Genomic DNA, 22190 nt, shown 5'->3' on the forward strand with positions numbered 1-22190 from the left:
GCCAGTGTGAGCAAATGAATAAAAAAGTCAAGGTCAACTTAATTTATACGCGCGAATCTAGTCAATCTGTGGTGACATTTTGGCGCGCAATTTAAATGTCAAAACGTAATTTGTAATTTCTCTTTGCTGTTTATTAGTTTGTATAAAAAATGCATTAGGATGATGAATGTTAACTGGTCTGAGATTCTAGTTGAATATAAGTTATGATTTAACTGGTTATCTACAAGTTTAGTGTGCTCCTAAAGTTTAAGTCTTTAGTTTTATAATTTCATGTGATCTGAGAACTGAGATACAAACCCTTCATGATATATCTACCTTTTGTGAACGACACATCAAATGTTGCTTCTGAGATTAATAAAAACAGGAAATTTTCACGAAAAATGTCAACTATCCCTTTTTAATTCGTAAAATATACTATATATACTTTATCTATCTAGATGTAAATAATATTTGAAAACCAAAACAAGGAAAACAAAACCATTTTAGGTAATATTTCGCAACCACTTTCATTTTCCACCTGATGTCCACTCGAAGAAAGTTTTTTACAACCAAATATAACAATTAGGATTCAAACGGTGTAAAGTGACCGATATAATATATTCAGCTTCGTAACATTTGTGTATGGAATCTCAAATAATAGCTTTCTTTGTAAGAAAGTATTAAACGTGATGCTTTTGTTTTTAACCGACTTTAAATAAGGAGGTTCTAAAGTCAACACTCATGTTAATTTTGTATGTTTTTGTACGTTAAGGATAATCGATTTCAACCAATTTTGGTAAGCTATTATTTCCCCTTTTCTGACCCTTGATGTTATTTGAAAGAAGAAAGAAAGAAAAAACATTTATTTCAAGGACATCAATAAAGAACATCAATACAAAAAATAAATAAACAAAACTAAACTAAAAATGAAAATTACATAAAATGTACACACAAGAAAAAAAGTAAAAAAGAACATGAGAAAAAAATAAAAATAAAGAAAATCAATTGTAAAACAGTGTCCTTGAAAAAGGGAAGCCAACTCAGCATTATCTATGCTGCAATTCAATTGCAATATTTCATAAACTTGATATTATTGACGTAAAGTCTAACGTGTAGTTTCATGAAAATTGTTATTTTAGATTCCGTTCTAATTAGAATTCTTCTTACTAATCTTTAAAACTAGTTTCCTCAACAAAAACTTGCTACATAAGTTCAAATAACCGAAATTTCTCAATGAACATTTATTCCATGCTCTAAACTTATTCCCGCGAATTCAGGAATATAAATTGTCTCTACCACATAACGGGAAAGTCAGGAATTTTATCAACAGGTCAACATTCGTTTAATGCTAACAGTAGGGGGTCTCCAATTGGTAAAACTTCGCACGTATTATGTAATAAACAACGTCAAATTTTTCACCATAGACAATCACTGCTCAAGGTCTTTGTTATTTATATGTATATCTACGAAATGTTTGAATAAACCGCTGTATCATGTGAAGATTTTTAATCATTTGTGACTTGTTTTGTTTCTTTCTATTTATCTGTCTGAAAGCGGTCGTCAAAGAATTTTCTAGTTAGTTGCGTATCATTAGTGTAACTTGCAATAAATTTGAAAAATGGATCTAATCTATACTTATATTATAAAGCTGAAGTGTTTGTTTGAACGCGCTTATCTCAGGAACTACTGGTCCAATTTGAAAAATTATTTCAGTATTAGATAGCCTATTTATCGAGGAAGGCTATAGGCTATATATCATCACGCTACGACCAACAGGAGCGGAGCAATGCGGGTAAAACCGCGGGGCAAAACTAGTTCTAAATATCTAGGGAACATAAACAATATACATAGACATGATCTTGCAAAGGCTTTATGTTTGGTATCATAAGGTAAATAACATCTTCTTTGTAAGAATATACTTAATATTTTAATCATAATATACAGTTGTTCCAAAAGTTACATTCCGATTTTGATTTACTTCGCATGACGCGTCTGCTCATTACCATTTCTTTGACATTATTCTTCATTGAGCATAATATTTATGCGTACCGATTCCAAGAATTTACTCTCGTATCAAATTTCAACTTAACCACTGCTTATTAAATTGTGGAGAGTAATTCGATTATGGTAATGTAAAAATTCACATCACTGGTGTATTTTATTTGTTAAATCTTATACGGTAGAGTTTCAAAACTCAAAAACATAATTTGAACCTTAACTTTCTTATTGTAAGGTGTAATTTTCTTTACAAGATTGTTATTGTAGTGATAAAACCCGAATTTCATGCTAATTGAAGAGCGCTATAACTTTGTTGGTATCTTCATAATTATCACCTGCATTACGGTTAAAATTAACGCGCTTATATTTCTCGGTGACGTTTTAATATTGCCATCAATTTGTTTTCGGACTTCGGTAGTTTAATCGTTATTCATTGAGCATATCGTTTGCTTTTCCACCGAGGATGTCCGAGGATGTGTAGCGAGGAATGTGTTTGTAAATAACCCATATATTAAAAGCTTAAAACACGAAGTAAAGCTTAACCTAAGTGTTGTAAACTATCACACAATAAGCATCAGTTTTGTTAATTGTTCCATGTTCTATTTTCACGGAAATAATGTATTTAAATGTATCTATAAATTAATTTAATCAGGAAGATGCAAAGAGGAATAATATAAAAGTATCGCTTCAAACTTCAAGCTAAATAAAACGATATAATTATTATTATCGTCTTCATATTTTGGTCTCTATATTTCACCGTATAAATATATCACGTGTCATATAACTTTCCCTGACAAAGTATAAAATCACGTCTTACCTCATCACTGAACGAATGTAAATCGAATTATATTCATCCATCATCCAATAAATAATTAAAAAACTACACGATTGACTGTTCTGACTTCTGAGTAAATAGTCAATCGAGTTGCTAACAACAAACAAATCACACAATCAATTTCATCCCAAAACAAATCCTATATTATTGTTTTTCGAAATGAAGAAACGATTGGTTTCACAGTGGATGGCTCGTTGCATCACACACAAATAAAACGTTACAAAAATTCATATTGCAACCGCACCGTGCGAACGTTGTGTTGCGTCAGTATATCCGATTTGCGAAATGTTTTGACCCCACGGTATTTTAAATAAATAATTATACCCATGCATTGCTGCATGGCTCAACGTAAATATGGGTAAATAAACTTTTGTACAGCGTTTAGAAGTTTTAAAACTACTTATGCCCTGAGTTAGTTGGGAGTACGTGTTAAAAATGTACTTTAATAGTCTTCTGGTTCTAGAATGTTCTTTCTTATATTATTATGTCAACAATATCTTCTGTGATTCTTTCTGGTGTATTTGCCATCTAATATCTGATGCCTGAATATTTAAGCCAGGTATAGAAGAACGTATTCGATAGCTAATTGCTACGAGAAGGTCTATAACATTAAGTATTGAAATTGTTTAATTAATTATTTGTTCATTCATATTTATTCGCATTGAAAAGTGGAACTTAAAAGTAAAACACGAAGTATAAAGCTTAACCTAAGTGTAGTAAACTATCACACAATAAGCATCAGTTTCGCTAATTGTTTCATGTTTCATTTTCACGGAAATAATGTATTTAAATCTATCTATAAATTAATTTAATCAGGAAGATGCAAAGAGGAATAACATAAATGAGCCAACTCGCCTTGGCTCAAGCTTTCCGATGCTGTTTATCAAATGCTACTGTGAAATATAATTGTATTATTGTTTATTAAGGATAATTAAACGATTAATGTATTACATTTACACGGGTTATATTATCTGTATGGATGCGTATTTGAACTCCATTTCAACTCTGCAATCACTGAAACAGTTTGGTTAAAACTTTCATAATTAAATGTTGATTGTTGTCGCTAATTATAAATGAATTAACCTGAATAATAGCACGGTTAGTTTGCTTTATGAATGATTTATAATAAAAAAATGTTAACGTAGTAATAATATAAAATGTAAAATATAAAATCTTTACTAATATTATAAAGCTGAAGAGTTTGTTTGTTTGTTTGAACGCGCTAATCTCGGGAACTACTGGTCCGATTCGAAAAATTCTTTTGGTGTTAGATAGCTCATTTATCGAGTAAGGCTTATCATCACGTTACGACCAACAGGAGTGGAGCCACAGGGGTGAAACTGCGCGGGGCAGCTAGTGTAAAATGTAAAATGGGGCGGCATTGGTCTTAGCTATCCAATTCATTATCCAACCTAGATTTATTTATAAAATGCATTTCTACATGAGTTATACGAGTAATGTTGGTTTATTTATCCAATTCCCTGCGTAAATTATTGACTGTGAATATTGTATGATTGATTTCGTTCTAATATGTTAAATATAAATAAAATACGTTTACGATCACTTATTATGCATGAAGAAAAACTGTTTTTAGTTGTGTGAATGTCCTTATGTACAGTTAACATCTTTATTGAAGTAACTTGTTTCATTAATAATGTGTTATAATATATCGATTTTTAACGAGCGATCGAAAAAATTGGATTGTATGTTTATTCGTAAGTCGTGAGTTTCTTATTTATTTTATTATCTATAAATTTTAAATCTGATGGATTTTATAGAACATTCTGATAATGTATTAAGAAACTAGTCGCTGTTTGTTTCTTACGGCATTTTAAAGTATAAATTATGTAATAAAGAAGAGAAAAACTGTTCGTAGTATACTAGTATTGTAAAATAATATCTTCTTATACCTCTTAATGTACGTAAAGCCGCCGCAAATAAAAACCAAAGGGAAAACATAAAAAAGTTAAATATTTGTAGTTTTTAATGTCATTGTAAATTTTTCCTTTAAACCAGCTAAGATGACTCTTTAAACAATAAACGAGAATATACGATACTGTTTATTACATGTATATTTACTGAGAAACATTCGTAAGAACGTTCTCAGCATGTATCGGGTTTACCCTATGTAAAATTTAAGGCATACCGAGTACGGAAATACATGAAATTCTTAAAAATGCATCTCTGTAATAAATTGGTGTCGAATTACGACTGATTTTGACACGTCGTGTAATTTTTCATGTGTATGTGTTATTGTTATTTATGGTTGTTAGCTGAAATTGATATTTTTTTATTTTAATAAAATGCAAGGAAAATAATCGTAATAATTCTACTAATATTGCAAATTCTAAAAAGTGGAGGATGAATGTATGTTTGTTACTCTTTTACACAAAAACAGTGGATCGGATTTGTATATAATTTGGTAGAGAGACAGATTATAGTGTGGATAAGCACATAGACTTTTTATCCGGGTCCTTAGTTATGTATGTGTATCATATAGGTATCATGTCTTTTTCCGATAAAGCTTCCACTGTTAACATCAGTTTTAAAAGACGTTTCAAAACACGAACACGTTCTTAATTACTTATGTCGATTTTAAAGTCTTCATTTAATACTAGCTGTTGCCCGCGACTTCGTCCGCGATTAGGTCGTTTTTCGTCATTCGTCGTTTAAAAAAAATACGTGACACTTTATTTTAAAATTTTCTTAATTAGGTATTGTCTCTTATAAAATTTAACTACATTAAAATTGAACACTCTGATAAGAAAATCTTAAAATCTGAAGAAAACATGAATGTGGTTTAAATTCTACATTACTTAGTATCAAATAATAATCTAAATTAAATGTAGATTAACAGTTTGAGCACACCATTATAGAATATGTACCTAAGTATTAAATTACGTTAGTTTACATAGTAACTTAACTAAAAACACGATGACTATCTTTCGCGCTCGATACCACAAACTAAGCATGTTTGTGGTACGTGGCCCGCGTCACTTGACCCCCCGCGAGTTCCCCTCCGTTGCTATGCGAAAATACATTCGTCGCCCTACTGTAGGAAAAATTGTAATACTGTGGCCTGGGCGTTATAACACGTCCAGGGAGTTCCTGAGTGCCGATATCACCATCTTGAGGAAAAGCTTCTAATGTCGATTTAAAACTGCATACATACGAATTTACCTGTTCTAAAATTGTGAAATGAGTTCAGTTTTAAATTTGAGAAATATTGATTTCTTGTATTCCACTATTCGTTGTAGTCGAATACAAAATATATTTAAACAAACTTAGGTTGGCCTTCAGGCAAAAGGGATCCTATCAAATGGTAAACTTGACCTTGTATCTTAAAAGTAAGCATGAACGGATCTTCTGATAATTATTGAGCACCAAAGGATCATTTGAAACGCACTACTTACTATAAGAGCGAATATTGTCTAATAACAGTTTACATTGCACCACAGAATACATAATAGTAGCTAAACGCTAATTGCACAGTATGTTCCTCTAAAAGTAGTGATTTCAAAGGTTCCGGTGTATCTTCAAACGAAAGCCGACTCGCCTTACTACACTTTAAGGCATTACAAAAAGAACATACTACGTTAATATCGCCTATACAGAAGATGATCTGTAATCAATTGTGAGGTTATAAGCAAACCCACTTTTATATTTGTCAGACCACACCACCGAATTCGTAGATTGTTTACCTCAAGACATTAAGACTATGACGAAATCTGTCTGCAGTAAGACGGGCCTCTCGCTATTCGTACGTTTCCAGAGACCGAATAGTTTCAATTCTTAATCTTTCATTAAACAAACTTATTAATCGTTCTTGTCTCATATAATTGTAATATTCGCGTCCCTACTCTAGTCATTGCTTATGCTCATGTTCATCTTATTATGATGCACCCTATCATTTGTCAAACGGTCTTCATATTGAGTAAGTAAAGTTTTTAATTGTGAAAAAATGTATTATGATTTACACTACATATTAACACTCTTTTAACATTTAACATAAAATATAAGTCTGTGAGTGTGTAAAAATAAATCCAGCTAATTACACATTAAACTTATGTTTATAATTTGGTATACGACATGAAAATGTATTAATTGTCAAGCAATAATAATACAGATAAATACTGAACATAAGTATAATAGATATTAAGTAGTATTAGTTAAAATATACTTTGACTACTTTGACTGTAAGTTAAAGTTTATTTTTACTAACAACATGTAAATGAAGAAGAAATAATAATTACCAACGTACTAACCTTTTCTATAATACTTAACACGGCACATTTTTCAAATTATCTTGCTCAACTCTACTAAAAAATTTGAGGGTTTTGTTGGAACTTTAATATGTAAAAACTATGATATATCTAAACTACGATACAACTTGCATGCGGAAATGCTCATTACAATTGTGAATCTAAAGAATAACTAACAACATACTGTTCAATTTTATTGAGCTGATGAATATCTTTTGCCTGGAAGAAATCACCGTCGCCTAACAAATATAATGTGTTTTCTTATAAAACCGTTACATAATTAATTATTTTATCTACTTAAATAATGAAAATGATATATTTATAAAATATAAAACATATTATGTAAAATGATTAAAAATAAATAAATGAAGCAACTACGATTCAAAGAAAACATCTTTTTCAGTGTGAAAATGCTCTAAGCAATCCTGGATGATGAACTGTATATCATGTACCTACTCTGATCCCAGTACGGTCGGTACGTCGATAGCCATAACGATAAATATTATAATCGGTTATCTGAACCGCAAAGTCAAAATAAAAATAAAATTTTGACTTTGCGGTTATCTGATAACTTAAAACATTGCTTGTAAAGTTGTGAGTGCAAAATTTACGTTTCATTTGGCAATAACATTTTTTTCGGTACTAAAACGTAGTAGTTTGATATGTGGTTGGCTGCCCCTCCTCTCCTTCCTGAAAAATATCCTCCAAAATTTCCCGAGATACTTCCAATGATTGAACCATTGGACGTTGGACATTAACTTCAGTCAAAAATTGACGAAGCGGATGATTACTAATTTCCACTTAATCCTCGCTGCTACTGTCTTTATTATCAAATCATCAATTTTCATGTGGTGTAGTAAAAATATCAGCAGAAATCGTCTTCCAAAGGCGATATAATTTTATTAGCATTGAATCTGTAAATAAAAAAATCAAAGTTAACTGTAAATCTATAAAAAAAGCTACTTACAAATAAAATTTTATCAAAAACTTCTGTTCCCAATGCACCTCAAAATAATAAAAGAATCATTCATTTCATTTCATTTAACAACTTACCAACAAACAACAACAACTTACCTTTTGTGGGAACGCATGATGGTGAAAATTCACAAAACACGAAGATTGCACTTGATATTTTTGGTTTTATGGCATTCAATTGCTTTATAAATATCACTACATAGTATAAAAAAGTCGCTTTCTGTGTCCCTATGTCCCTTTGTATGCTTAAATCTTGAAAACTTCGCAACAGATTTTGATGCGGTTTTTTTAATAGATAGACTAATTCAAGAGGAAGGTTTTAGTACATAATTTATTAGGTTTTAGACAAAGCGGACGAAGCCGCGGGCGGTAAGCTAGTAAATTTATAAAACACGAAGATTTTTAAAATTGTAACTAATGAACACAACAATATATTATTATACTCTTTGGAACACAATCATTAGATTAACTGTAGATAATGGTGTCTATTTTTACTTAAATAATAAACATCTATCCTCACTTTAAAAAAATGTAGTTTATTATTTACACGAAATATATCTTATAGGGAACGGAAGATATGGGTTAAAGAGTTAAATAAATAAATAACATAATTATAATATTTAAATTATTAATTTCTAACATTGTGTTCAGTAGTGTTAACATGTAAATTGATTTGATTTTTACGAAATCTCATAGATGGCGCTGTTACAAAATTAACATTATACAACTTACATTCTTTAAGCTATGTTTCTCTTCCCAAGTTACTTATGGCATAATTTTTATAGTGTCAATATAGATATTGTCAAACAACATTTATATATGCGTCATTTGATTATTAATTTCCAATAGTTAACGTGTAAATTGATTTGATTTTTATAACATTTAATAGATGGCGCTGTTTCTAATTTGTCTTTATACTACTAAATTCATTAAACTGTTTCTCTGCCCAAATTACGTAAATGACATAGTTTTTATTTTGTAAAGCTAGATAATAGCATGGCTTACTCGAAACCAACATTTAAACATGAGTCTTTAGATTGTACGCTGTCGTAATACACGGAATACGTAAGAAAAATAAAGGTTCACAGCTCCTCCCCCGTAGGTGATAGCTTGATAATATGTAGCCTATAGCCTCACCCGACCTGTTAGTAATATTCATGCAAAATTTGAAGTAAATCTATGCAGTACTTTTCGAGATTAGCTCGGACAAACATACAGACAAACAGACAAACAGACAAACAGACAAACAGACAAAAATTCTAAAAACTATGTTTTTGGCTTCAATATCGATTATAGATCACGGCCCAGGTATTCTTTTAAAAAAATATTCAATGTACAGTTTTGACTTTCCTACGATTTTATTATATGTATAGATGACGTTTTTAAAAATCTCACCTAACTCGCTTTTTTATGTGACGTAAAATAAAATGAAAATACGTGTGAAGATAAACTGTGCGTCATCGTTTGCTGTAATTTTATAGCGTTTTTATCTTTTCATCAAGTCACACCTGTTACTTATTTATTTTCACGTTTTGTATAGGGAAAAATAGTCATTTAAAGTGACCCCTACAATAACATAAACCGGTAAAGGTAAAGTCGCTTGTCCATTGCGAAGAGTTTGCAATCCATAAAAAATATGACTACATTGGCATTATTGTGTACACCACAGATAATAATATAATACTACCTATACTATTGACCGCCTCCTTGGTACAGTGGCTGACGCGTGAGCGTAGCACCGAGGCGTCCTGGGTTCGATTCCCGGTGGAGACGAAAAAAAAATGTCTCGGTCTGGTAGGACACAGAAGGCTGATCACCTACTTGTCCCTAAAAAAATCGATCAGTGAAACAGATGTATAATGCATCTGCCCTTTACCCCACTAGGGGACATGGGACTTCACACACCTATACTTGTAGTGTACACAATGAACTCATACGGACGACGATATTGATTTAAGTGCAAAAAGGTGAAAAATGCAGTTTCTGTCAAGCCAACTACAACCTTTATGTTAACCATGATTTTGGATGGACTTGCCCTCATAAAATTATAATAATATTTCAACTCAACAAATTGTATAGTTCTTATTTAATGTTGATTTAATAACTCTTATACAAGTACATATTTTGAATTGAATTTTTTTTATAAATAACTACTGCAAACAAAATTATATTAGCAGTGGACAAATCTTATGATGATTTTTAACGTTGTCGGTAGAGAACGGACTAAATTTTTTGCGATTTTTTCTTCCCGTTTTTGAGGTGGGCAAATACCTTATGCGCATAATGCAAGTTTCTGCGAATTATTCTTGTTGTTTTGTATTAAGTGCAATGACCTGTTGTTAAGTGTAGCTTATGATTAGTCTATGGTGCTTTTTTCATTTCGTAAAAAGTCTGTACTTTATTTATAAACTCTGTAGTTTATAGATAGCAGTATAGGATGTTATACGGTGACCTGAAATGGGCTAATGAAATGAGATTTTTAATTAAGATTTATTTACTGAATAAAATGAATATTGCGTTGTAATTATAAAATAATGTACAAGTTGAATTTACATTTATTTATTGGAACTTAGATGACGAAATATACTGTTGTTGACATTATTTCATACGATGATTTTACAAAATTAATTTATCATTGAATTTTTGTTTAATATAATGAGGTTTTAGAAGTTACTATGTTTCAAAAAAAAGTTTCAATCATTACTCAAATATATACGACATTTTCTAATTATCATATAAAATCAACGAACATAATAATTAAGCTGTTCAGCTCTAATTACATATGAGTTCATTAATAAATTTTTGAACGATAATTAAATAAATATCGACCACCCATTCACAACGGGTTCGCGGGTTCGATTCCCGGTAGGCGGTAGGAATAAATTTAACTGCTGGAGGCTAATTGTCTTAATTGATATATTGGTTTTGGACTTAACAGGGCGCTTTGTACTTTATTTATTAATTTTGTTCGAAGTAATTTTATGAGATGTTAGGAAATATTTTTTTTATTATTATTTAGCGGATCACCTGGCTTCGCCTATAAGATTAAGATTTTTATTTAAATAGTCTAAGTCTCTAGAATGAGTCTTTAAAATTCTCATCAGCTATCCTTATTCAGAAAGACACATAAGCGGCGTAATTGACTCTATTTTCATTTAAATAGGTATGTAAATTAAATAAATAATCCATACTATATATTATTATTAATTATTATATTAATTTATTAATATTATTATAAATATGCGAAAGTAACTCTGTCTGTCTGTCTGATACTTAATCACGCCTAAACTACTGAACCAATTTTCATGAAATTTGGTATGGAGATATTTTGATACCCGAGAAAGGACATAGGCTACTTTTTATCCCGGGAAAATGACGCAATCCCGGAAATCCCACGAGAACGGGAACTATTTTGGTTTTTCTTTGACTGCGCGGGCGAAGCCACGGGCGGAAACCTAGTACTAGATATTTTAAATTAACGAAATCGTTTAAGTCATGTCATTAATATAATTTAAAAACTCGAATGACTAAATGGTAGCATTTAGTCGTTCGAGTGTTTCAATCATAAATGCTCGAAGTAATAAACATAATTATAACTAGCTTCCGCCCGCGACTCCGTCCGCGCGGAAAAATTAAGATTTATTTTTTTCTACGTATTTTTCCGGGATAAAAAGTATCCTATTTTATGCCCAGGATAATAAGGTATAATTATACCAAGTTTCATCGAAATCGAACCGTTAGTTTTCACGTGATGCCTGAACATACAGACAGACAGACAGACAGAAAAAAAAAATTTAATCACATATTTGGGCTTGATATCGATCCAGTAACACCCCCTGCTATTTATTTTTTCAATATTTTCAATGTACAGAATTGACCCTTCTACAGATTTATTATATGTATACTTAGATTAATGAAATCGTTTAAGTCATGACATTATTATTTACAAAACTCGAATGACTAAATGACTCACATTTAGTCGTTCGAGTATTTCAATCATAATACTCGAAGTAATAAACATAATTATAATTATGTACTAACTTTGTATCAATATTTTATTAGATAAATAATTATGAAATAAATTTTATACGCCATTTTAATAACAGAATGAAACATTAAAAAAAATCAGATTTAGTTTCTGTTCTTGTTAATAATATCAATCAAATAATATATAAGTAACTGTGGAACGATAAAAGTAATAATTAAAAGTGGGGTCGATATCTTAATATATATAAATCTCGTGTCACAATGTTTGTCCTCAATGGACTCCTAAACCACTTAAACGATTATAATAAAATTCGCACACCATGTGCAGTTCGATCCAACTTGAGAGATAGGATAGGTTTTATCCCGGAAATCCCACAGGAAAGGGAACTATGCGGGGTTTTCTCTGAAAACGCGGGCGAAGCCGCGGGCGGAAAGCTAGTTTATCATAATTATTTTAAAATTCAATAATGATCAGATTATCTGTCAGTGAATTAAACTCAGTTTGCATCTGATTAATAACCTAAATATTGTTTTTGATGTATACTAATTAATAATTTAATCTCCAATGCTCTAGATTCTTTACTTATAATAGTAGATGAAGATGAAGATAATAAATCTATACTTATATTATAAAGTTTGTTTGTTTGTTTGTTTGAACGCGTTAATCTCGGGAACTACTGGTCCGATTTGAAAAATTATTTCGGTGTTAGATAGCCCATTTATCGAGGAAGGTTATAGGCTATATATCATCACGCTACGACCAACAGGGGTGGAGCCACGGAGGTGAAACCGCGCGGAGCAGCTAGTATTTAATAAAGATAGTTCTTTAATGTCGAGCGTTCGTTCTTCCTTCTTCATCTCGCCTTGATATTTGTTGTTAGTTTTTTTTGTTATCTGTGCTTGTTTTGACAGTTGCCTGAATTACAATTGAATCTCTACAGATCAAGCTACAGATCGATCTTATCAACGACCACCGTAATATTCAATGAATAGTCTTTTATTATATGTGGTACAGACAAAAAAAAGAATCGGACTTATCCATCCAATCAAGGTTAATCATACCGTTTAAATACTAGGTAAATACGCGAATCAAATATCACAAATGCAGGAAGATGCATTAAAATCAGGTCATTTATTTAAATGTTACTGCATCTTCGTCACGAATAGGATGCTAGAGATCCGGAATATCAGAGAGGTCAAGATGATGCTGTTTTGACAGTTTATGGGCAGATAAATGCGATAGGCTGTAGACAATTTATTTTATGTACGCGTTTAATTAAAGTAATAATTTTAACTTGTGTTTGCACTAAGTGCGCTAAGTGTCATTTGGTTGTGTTGGGATTTATGTTTATGAATGCAATGCCGTCTAAAATTATACCGAGATATTATTATTTTTAATATCGATTATATTATAATCTACTGTATAATAATATTACTATTTTTAGATTATATATTCTTCTGTTTATTATAATCAGATTCCATTCAGCTTTAAATTATTTCCACGCAAAACATCTTTTATTGCATCAAAGAACCATTAAAGGGTTCTAAATAATTTTATTGAAGTGAAACTTCTTTAGGCGCGTTAAGAGTAAAATTTCAAGGTCGTGTCATAGCAATACCGTCACGTCATGGAGTAAGGCGAAAATTTTGGAATCTTATAAATCTTACTAAAGTTTCACTTCTGACACGTGTGCTCGGCATACACGTTCTTTTTTACACATAGATAACTACAAGATTCAGAGTATGAACGCATAGCAATTTATTACCACAGATACTATAAAAAGACGTGTGGCACTCGGGGACCGCCACGGTAAAGCTATTGCATGCTATGCCTTCAAGCCACACCTCCGCCCGTCGGAGTGGGGAGCGTGAGGTTGTTTTCGTTACGGAATTTCTCGATTCGGTCCCCGCGCTCAAGGCCCGCGATAGAAGCTATGCAATAGCTTAATACTCGTATATTACTTTATACCAAATTTTATTTCGTATTGAAATATTTTATCTAATAAAATGTTTCTTTTCCAGCTCCACAATGGAAGCGACGCCCAGCGTGTCGGTCCCGTGGCTGTCCACCGTAGTCCTCTTATGTTCCTTCTTCACAGCACATTCCCTTAATACTAAGGTAAGTTTTAACGGATTTTAAACCAGTTTTTTACGGTGTTCGGTTCGTGGTTGTAATTTGCAATTTTCGATCAATAAAGTTGTTATTACCGATCGAAGTTTATAATATGAGGTAATAATATGACTAGTGGCTTGTACCGGCTTCGATCGGGGTAGACTCGGAACAAAAAATAAATAAAATACAGCAGCAGCATAATATTATTATGTTATAGGCAAGTTATAAGGCATATAATATGTGACGTTTAAGTGACAAAATATTTTTTTTAATAGATCAAATAATAGTACAGGATACATCGCCCATTTTTGCAAGTGACTACTATCAAGCTGAATTTCCGTTTGTAGCTTTATTTTGATGAGACACCGAATAATTTCGTGTACGAAACTCTCGATTGTGGTAGCTAACAGAGATAACAAGGATAAAATTTTTTGATTTGATGGTTCTCAAATATTTATTACGCAATTTGTAGGACAATATGTCTGTTGGATTATATAAACATTAACTAAGTGAAAACAAAAAAATCAGCTTGTTAGTAATCATTTATGATGACCTCGTTATCGATACACTTTGGAAAGGGGGACTCTTTGAACCAACCATAGATTTTGTAGGACAAATATTTTTTCGAATAATTTAGGTAATTATCTTGAGATTGAACAAAAAAAGAACATTCAGTTAGTAATAAATATTTGAGAACCATCAAATCAAATTTTTTTATCCTTGTTATCTCTGTTAGCTACCACAATCGAGACTTTCGTACACGAAATTATTGGGCGTCTCATCAAAATAAAGCTACAAACGGAAAATTAGCTTGATAGTAGTCACTTGCAAAAATGGGCGATGTATCCTGAACTATAAGTAGAGAAAGAATCTAATTGGACGGTTTTTTAATAGCTAAAACCGTAATAAAAAAATATTAAAAATCTCTATAATCATAGGCCATAACATTACATAATATAACTAAATTTAAATATAACATCTCACCACGTTATAGTATTTTAATGATGTATGTTTTAATGTGTTTGTTTCTCTTTCACTCAATTCGAATGTGAAAGAGATAGAATATTGAATAAATTAAAAGAAACATAAAATTAATTATACCCTATTAAAGACTTAAGTGCTAAAAAATATAAACAGTTCACTCAAATTTCGTGGTAAATGTTATTAGTGTTTTTGATCTGTCTGGCTTAATTTATCTATTTTTACTATTTTCTTAGTAAGTATCTTTAAATTTACGATCATAAATAAATCACAATATACTATCTTTCTAGAACATTATAACATATAATTATGTATAACATTTAATTAATGCTGCTGTACACGAGTAGAGTAAACGGTAGAGTAGAGTGGTAGAGTACTAACTATACTACTTACTATACTAATTATACACCATTGGTAGAGCAGAGTACAAAAATTTGGTAGAGTAGAATGGCTAACACCGAGACCTGTGACCGAGACAGTTTGACAGTTACTCTAATAAAACTGGTAGAGTACTGAGAACTGGTAGAGAGTATGCTATAGTTCATTCTTCCGTTAACTCTATTCGTGTACAGCAGCCATTAGTTATCTAAAATAAAAAATAAAGTATTACGTTATTTGTCTCATCACAACATTAGGTAAATAGATACATTGCTTGCAAATACATAGTGTGATATCTAAACGAGAATAACGTAAAAATATGCAAGTAATAGCAAATAATATTATGATTTTGTTTATATTATATTAGATACCGACTTATTTATATATAAAAATGAATCGCAAAATGTGTTGGTAAGCGCATAACTCGAAAACGACTGAACCGATTTTGATAATTCTTTTTTTATTATATTTCTTGAAGTACGAGGATGGATCTTATGTAGAGAAAACGTAAACACGTACCACGGGCGAAGCCGGGGCGGACCGCTAGTTACTTAATATATACTTTTTTGTCAATTTAGCAGTCAACTTCAAAAGTATTTTATACAGTCCACTTCGAAGACCACATCAAGAAATATAACACATAAAATTAGCAAAAAAAAATGAGATAATATATTTACATAATTAATATAACGAGATCGTGTTAATTCATTTCGCTTTTACGCATAATTAATGGGTCTGAATAATTATAATCTTTATTTAAATCGAAGGATTACTTAATACTGGCCTGAACGGCCTATGAAAGCTCATTTGCATATTATTATATCAGAGTGTTATATATTTTTATTCAAAAGTGTTGCTAACTGTTTCTTTTGATTTATGTAGTGTTGTTCGTAGTACAAAGTTAAATAATATCATCTAAGATATATACCTACACATAGCTTGTTATTATTGAGCCTTGATATGCTATCGTGACTATTTCTATCTGTGTACTAAATGGATTTTTGTTTACATTATAACATTTTTTTAAATTAGTTTTTTGTATGAACAATCGATCCTTTTTAATCCTTTTTACATTGGATGACGTTGATCCCAGTACATATGTATAAACGTAATAGGTACTGAAAATTAATGAGGGAAACAACATATAGATATTCATGGAGAATCCTTGAAATTAATTAATTTATCTATCTGTCTGTCATTATTTTTTGCGATGACCGAATTTGAAACTTGTTATGGTAAATTCATAAAATTTTTATCGTAAAATTAAATCTTGAAGATAGAGAAACAGAGGACGGAAAGTAATATGACATAACTATATAGAATTTTGAATTGCATTTTTGAAGTGAAACTTCTTTAGGCGCATTGAGTAAAAATTCAAGGTCGCGTCATGGTAATACCGTCACGTCATGGAGTAAAGCGACGATTTTGTTATCTTTGATTCTTGCTAAAGAAGTTTCAATTCTGACACGCTCGTTTTGAAGTGAAATTTTTTAAGCGCGTTGAGAGTAAAATATCAAGGTCGCGTCCATACCGTCACGTCATGGAGTAAGGCGACGATACTAACTAATAATAATTATTGTACCTAATGATAAAGTGGAAATTTTGTCAGATCATATGTCACTAGATGACGTATTCGCCCGTTTACCTTCTAGGTGCTTCTAGTTGAGAATGATACAAAAACAGTAGTTTCAACTAAAATTCAACACGCGTACAAATAATTTGTAATTAATAATTATGCCAAAACGACACACATCTTTATTAGTTCCTCAAACAAACGGATTGATTGTTTTTAAATATTCATGTTTGGTGTGTCATTTGTATTCTGAATCTGTCCTCAGTTGTACGAATATTTTTGTGGATAATTAATAATGTATCTTTATTTAGCTTGGTAGATGGTAATTCTGACGTCGTCTGAGTGACGAGAAAATATATTAATAAATAGTTTCATAATTCATAAGAAAGTAGACTGTGGTAGACATCTGCCAACAAACATAAATAAATAGTTAAATATTATGTAGGTATATTTCGTTCATAAACAATTGTCTGTATTACTCGGTAATTTAAAATCGGTCGAGTAATTGTGCACTTGGTATATACAGTATAATTACTACTACTTAATAATCTTATTCACAGAAAAAATATGAATACATATCTTATTTCATTAAAGACGAAAATTTGCCATATTATTTGTTGCTTTTATGTTATTTTGACAAACTTATGTGGTCAAAGATAAAGTAGGTAGGTACTTCATTTACCTATATTGATGATATCTATTCTTGAATAGTTTCTGTAGGTTCTTATAGTTTATTAAAATCCGGTGTGCTAATAAAATATTATCTTGTCCTTAAAGGAACACAGGTGTTGCCAGTTCGTATGCAAATAGGTGTAATAAATCGTCTGCCATTTGTGAAATTACGCGTCTAACATGTCAAAGAAATTTATTATCCTAATAGTGTTTGTCGCTTTTTAGTTTTATTAATAAACATGTTAATGACCCCTAATGTACGATTTATTTATATGTGTATGTGTTTTTTGTTATGTTTTATATTTATTGTCATGTTTTGGGATCGTGAGCTTTATAAAGTTTAGTTGGAAAACACCTATAGTAGGTATGTGTATGTATTTGAATGAAAAGACTTACCTCTTAATAAAATTTATCGTCTGCATTTGCTGGTGCAAATGCATATCTTATTTAATGAAGTATGGTTACTTCACAAGGAACTTACTATTTTTATGATTGTTCCACTAAAACAAGGGATTTCTACCCATATGATATTATAACTTGACGCTTTTAAACTACATATATATTTCTGTTGCAAGCAATTATTTCAGGAAGAAAAAACTTTAGTTAAAAAAATGAGCGGTCAGTTTATGAATCTTCACATAAAAACCTATATACAAACAGGCTATCGTTGTTTATCAAACAACACTCAAATAAATATACATTTGCATACGTAAATAATTATAAAACACATTAGTTTGTTCACTGATATATTACATCTCTATCATAATGACGCAAAACGTCATAGCAACTACTCCATTTGGGAGTATTGACCTTACGCCTAGACCGTTAATATTTAGTACTCATCAATCAGTTTGGACACGTATTTATAATGCAGTGTGTAGTGGAACATGGAAAAATGCATCATATAGCTTTTATAAGTTGTGTTTTGTATATGAATATTTTGAGTGTTTCCACGTAAGATGAAGAATTAGTAAGGTATTTATATGTGGTGAAAAGGGAAAATTAGCTCTCTTTTTATTTGATACATACTAGCTGCGCTCCGCGGTTTCACCCTCGTGGCTCCACTCCTGTTGGTCTTAGCGTGATGATATGCCTATAGCCTTCCTCGATGAGTGGGCTATTTAACACCGAAATAATTTTTCAAACTGGACCAATAGTTCCTGAGATTAACACGTTCAAACAAACAAACTCTTCAGCTTTGTAATATTAGTAGGTATAGATGTAGCATATAACTAAATTCTATACTATATCTAGATATACTCACAAGTCTTATTCTAAACTAAAGACCAATATATTAAACAAACAGAGACTAGTTCCACAACCCTGACCCTGTTGGCTTCCTCGTCGCGCTCCAAGACCTTGGCGTCGAGAAAGGGTTATAAGCTTTGTAGTACATTCTTGGCGTTTGAAATTAAAGATATTTTGATTAATAAAAAATACAATATCTGAAGGCTAAGCTAGCTGATCTCTACATGGTACATTCAATACATGTCCATGTATCGGTAGTTGGCCATAGCGCCTAGAGTAATCCCCATATTGTAAAGATTTGTAAACGTTTGAATCATTTTCCTGAAAATTATATAGAGCTATCCAACTTCATAGAAAAATGCATTATTTATGATAAAAATCTTATAATATCTAGCAAGAAATAACTCTTTTTGAGTTATGAAAGAAGAATAACTGTGAATTTATCCAGAGATCGATAAGTTCCAAATGTTACATCTCTTGAAAATGCTCTTCATACGTAATATATTCCAGTTTTTGTATTAATAAACCTATATATAAATGTTAGCACAATATAATATACAGAAGACTAGATTATTACATAAGGTGATTAACACGCTCGAAAACCCGATTAGATGCAATTGGCGTTGCTCAAATTTAAATGAAGCATCCATCGATCAATTATTAAAAACGAGTATTCGTTACCTAACCAATTTTATCGCCTTTCCGCTTCAGTCTTTACTTTTTCTCAATAATTAAATTAACCATAAACCGAGTCTATAGTTACCGCATTACGCAAATTTTCGACCGCAAAACCTTCAGTTCTGATCTTGGACTGAATTAGACACGTTGTCATTCTACACGATATCCCGGCATGATGTATTTACTTCCCTGTGCTAGTGGGTTTAAAGGCGTGAATCGTGTAGCAATTTGTCGATTTTAATTGGCAATTCGTGGTTTGCGTGAGAATTTTGTTCTTATTCTGTATCGGTGTCGCCGTGGTCATGCATGGTCATTGCGTGGATGCCATAATCATGTGGTGAAAATGAAAATACACCATTTAGAACAGTCTCACGATGTAATTGAAGAACCAGAAATGCAAAGGAAATTGAAAGTGAGAGAAGGTAAAATGAAGTGCTATTTGTGGTTTTAAATTCGTTGCAAGTGAAGTGATCGTCCAAACTGTATTGAAAATATATAAAGCTCATAGTATTACTATTAATACAAAATTATAGAATGATAATCAATATAATATGAATACAATATGCATATCACGATATTACAATACGTTAGGATTCATATCCGCGTAAAATCCAAATTAAAACTAGAAGCTCTATATAGGTGAACTAGATTTTAGTTAAATATCATTTATGTTTCCAAGAATAAATATAGATTGATCACTTGATACATTTTCCTGTTTCAGACAAAACCTACTTATTTCTTCATAATGCGAATATATTATACTAGCTATGCCAACGTTTTAATCCGCATTGCTCCGCTACTATTTGTATAAGCGTGATGATATAGAGCATATAGCCTGCTTCAATAATTGGGCTATCTAACACTGAAATGATTTTATAAATCGGTTCTTTAGTTCCTGAATTTCGTGCGTTTAAACAAAACAAACTCTTCAGCTTGTTAGTAGGATAGCTGTGCCCTGTTTTTTTACTCGCATTGCTCAGTTTTACAGTTTCCTTCCTCGATAAATGGATAATCCCACGGTGAAATAATTTTTCTAATCGGAGCCGTGGTTCCTGTGATTCGCGTGTTTAACCCAACAAACTCTTCAGCTTTATAATATTAGTAGGTATTGAAGGCAGAGGAAAGCATCTATCAAAAAATCAAGTTTAATGGAGAATTTGCTTGAATAATAATCAAACTTGTACCAAAGCACGAACAAGGAAAGCTGTTAGTGCAGTCGTAACGGACGTCCTTACGTTTCACGGTGAAAATATGCAATTATATGATAACGTTAGATTTTCATTAGACCTCCACAGGATATGGGTATTAATGAATCTACACGACGTTAATTAGAAGACTTTGTAGTATTGACAGATAATCAGTTAATAAAAGGCACATTTCCGGGCATAAAGGCATATTGCAAATAATTGTTAGGAGATGGGAACCTATGTGCACTGATAGTTGATACAAAGAAATATGTAATAATATTGTCTTGTTCAAATTCACATATAATTGTCTTTATGTCCTTAATATATAGATGAAATATATTTTTATGTAATAACTTTTCTAATATTGCCTGTTGGGCACACACATTTCTTTTTTGTTTAATTGTATAGATATCGCCTAATTTATTATTAATTTCTGTGAATGTAGTGTTCATCTATAATAGTTGTGCATAATAATGTGTAAATCCTATTGTTACTGTTTTACGAGAATGATACATATGTAACAACTGGTGATGAACCTTTTTAATAAATAAATAAATAAATATAAATATTAAATAGTGATACAAACAAATGACTTAATTTTTAATTATGTGTGGTTATAGCTATATTATATTTTAATTGTAATGATTATCATATGAATAAAAGACTTCCTCTCTCTTATTTACATTTTACAGCCGATTTATTAACCCGTCAAAAGTTGCCCAATTTTCAGGAAACAAAGGAATTACTAATAACAAATGAACGTAAAGGCAAAAGACCTTTTTTTAGTTCTGTATTACCAAGGTGCAAATTCGTGACGAGATATTTAAGTGCAATCGAGGAATGTAAAGTTTACCAACCTCGTAACAAAGGCAGTATTAGGTTCAAAGAAAAAGTACATAGTGAGTCAATGGCTTAAACCCTGAATGCAACCGAAGGTCGAGGGTTCGAGGCGGGGTGAGCAGAATTTAAATTATGATTGGCCTAACTTTTTTGCGGATTAAGATCTCGTGTAATATGGGTATGTCCTTTTGTTGTGTGTTGTTTTTTATGCTTGAATGAAACAAGATTGTGTCCCTAAGAAAACTTGTTAATAGAATTTCGCTTTATTAAAATGCATTTTATTGGTATGGTTATGGGTTATTGGTATAATTGGATATGAGTCAATATAATTTCAATTGGTCGTAATCTAACTACATTAACAAGAGCTAAATATAATATAGAGAATTCAAATCAACTTGGCTACCTATAGTTGGGTTATCTAATCTTTCCAGAAATAAGAATAAAAACAATATAAACAACGATATAAAATATACCTATATCATTG

The 22190-nt window shown here is 31.3% G+C and overlaps 1 protein-coding gene across 5 annotated transcripts in view; it reads left to right on the top strand.

Moving 5' to 3' along the window:
• Window positions 1-22190, top strand: part of LOC123701825 (A disintegrin and metalloproteinase with thrombospondin motifs 16) — a 126996-nt gene that overhangs the window by 45197 nt on the left and 59609 nt on the right. For all 5 annotated transcript variants that reach the window (XM_045649399.1, XM_045649397.1, XM_045649398.1 and 2 more), the window contains exon 2: window positions 14059-14155. In XM_045649399.1, the coding sequence (XP_045505355.1) occupies window positions 14066-14155 (90 nt within the window). In that variant the 5' untranslated portion in view covers window positions 14059-14065. The remainder of the gene's footprint in view (window positions 1-14058; window positions 14156-22190) is intronic.

This window comes from Colias croceus, chromosome 22, assembly GCF_905220415.1.
Source record: "Colias croceus chromosome 22, ilColCroc2.1".
Taxonomy (NCBI): domain Eukaryota; kingdom Metazoa; phylum Arthropoda; class Insecta; order Lepidoptera; family Pieridae; genus Colias; species Colias croceus.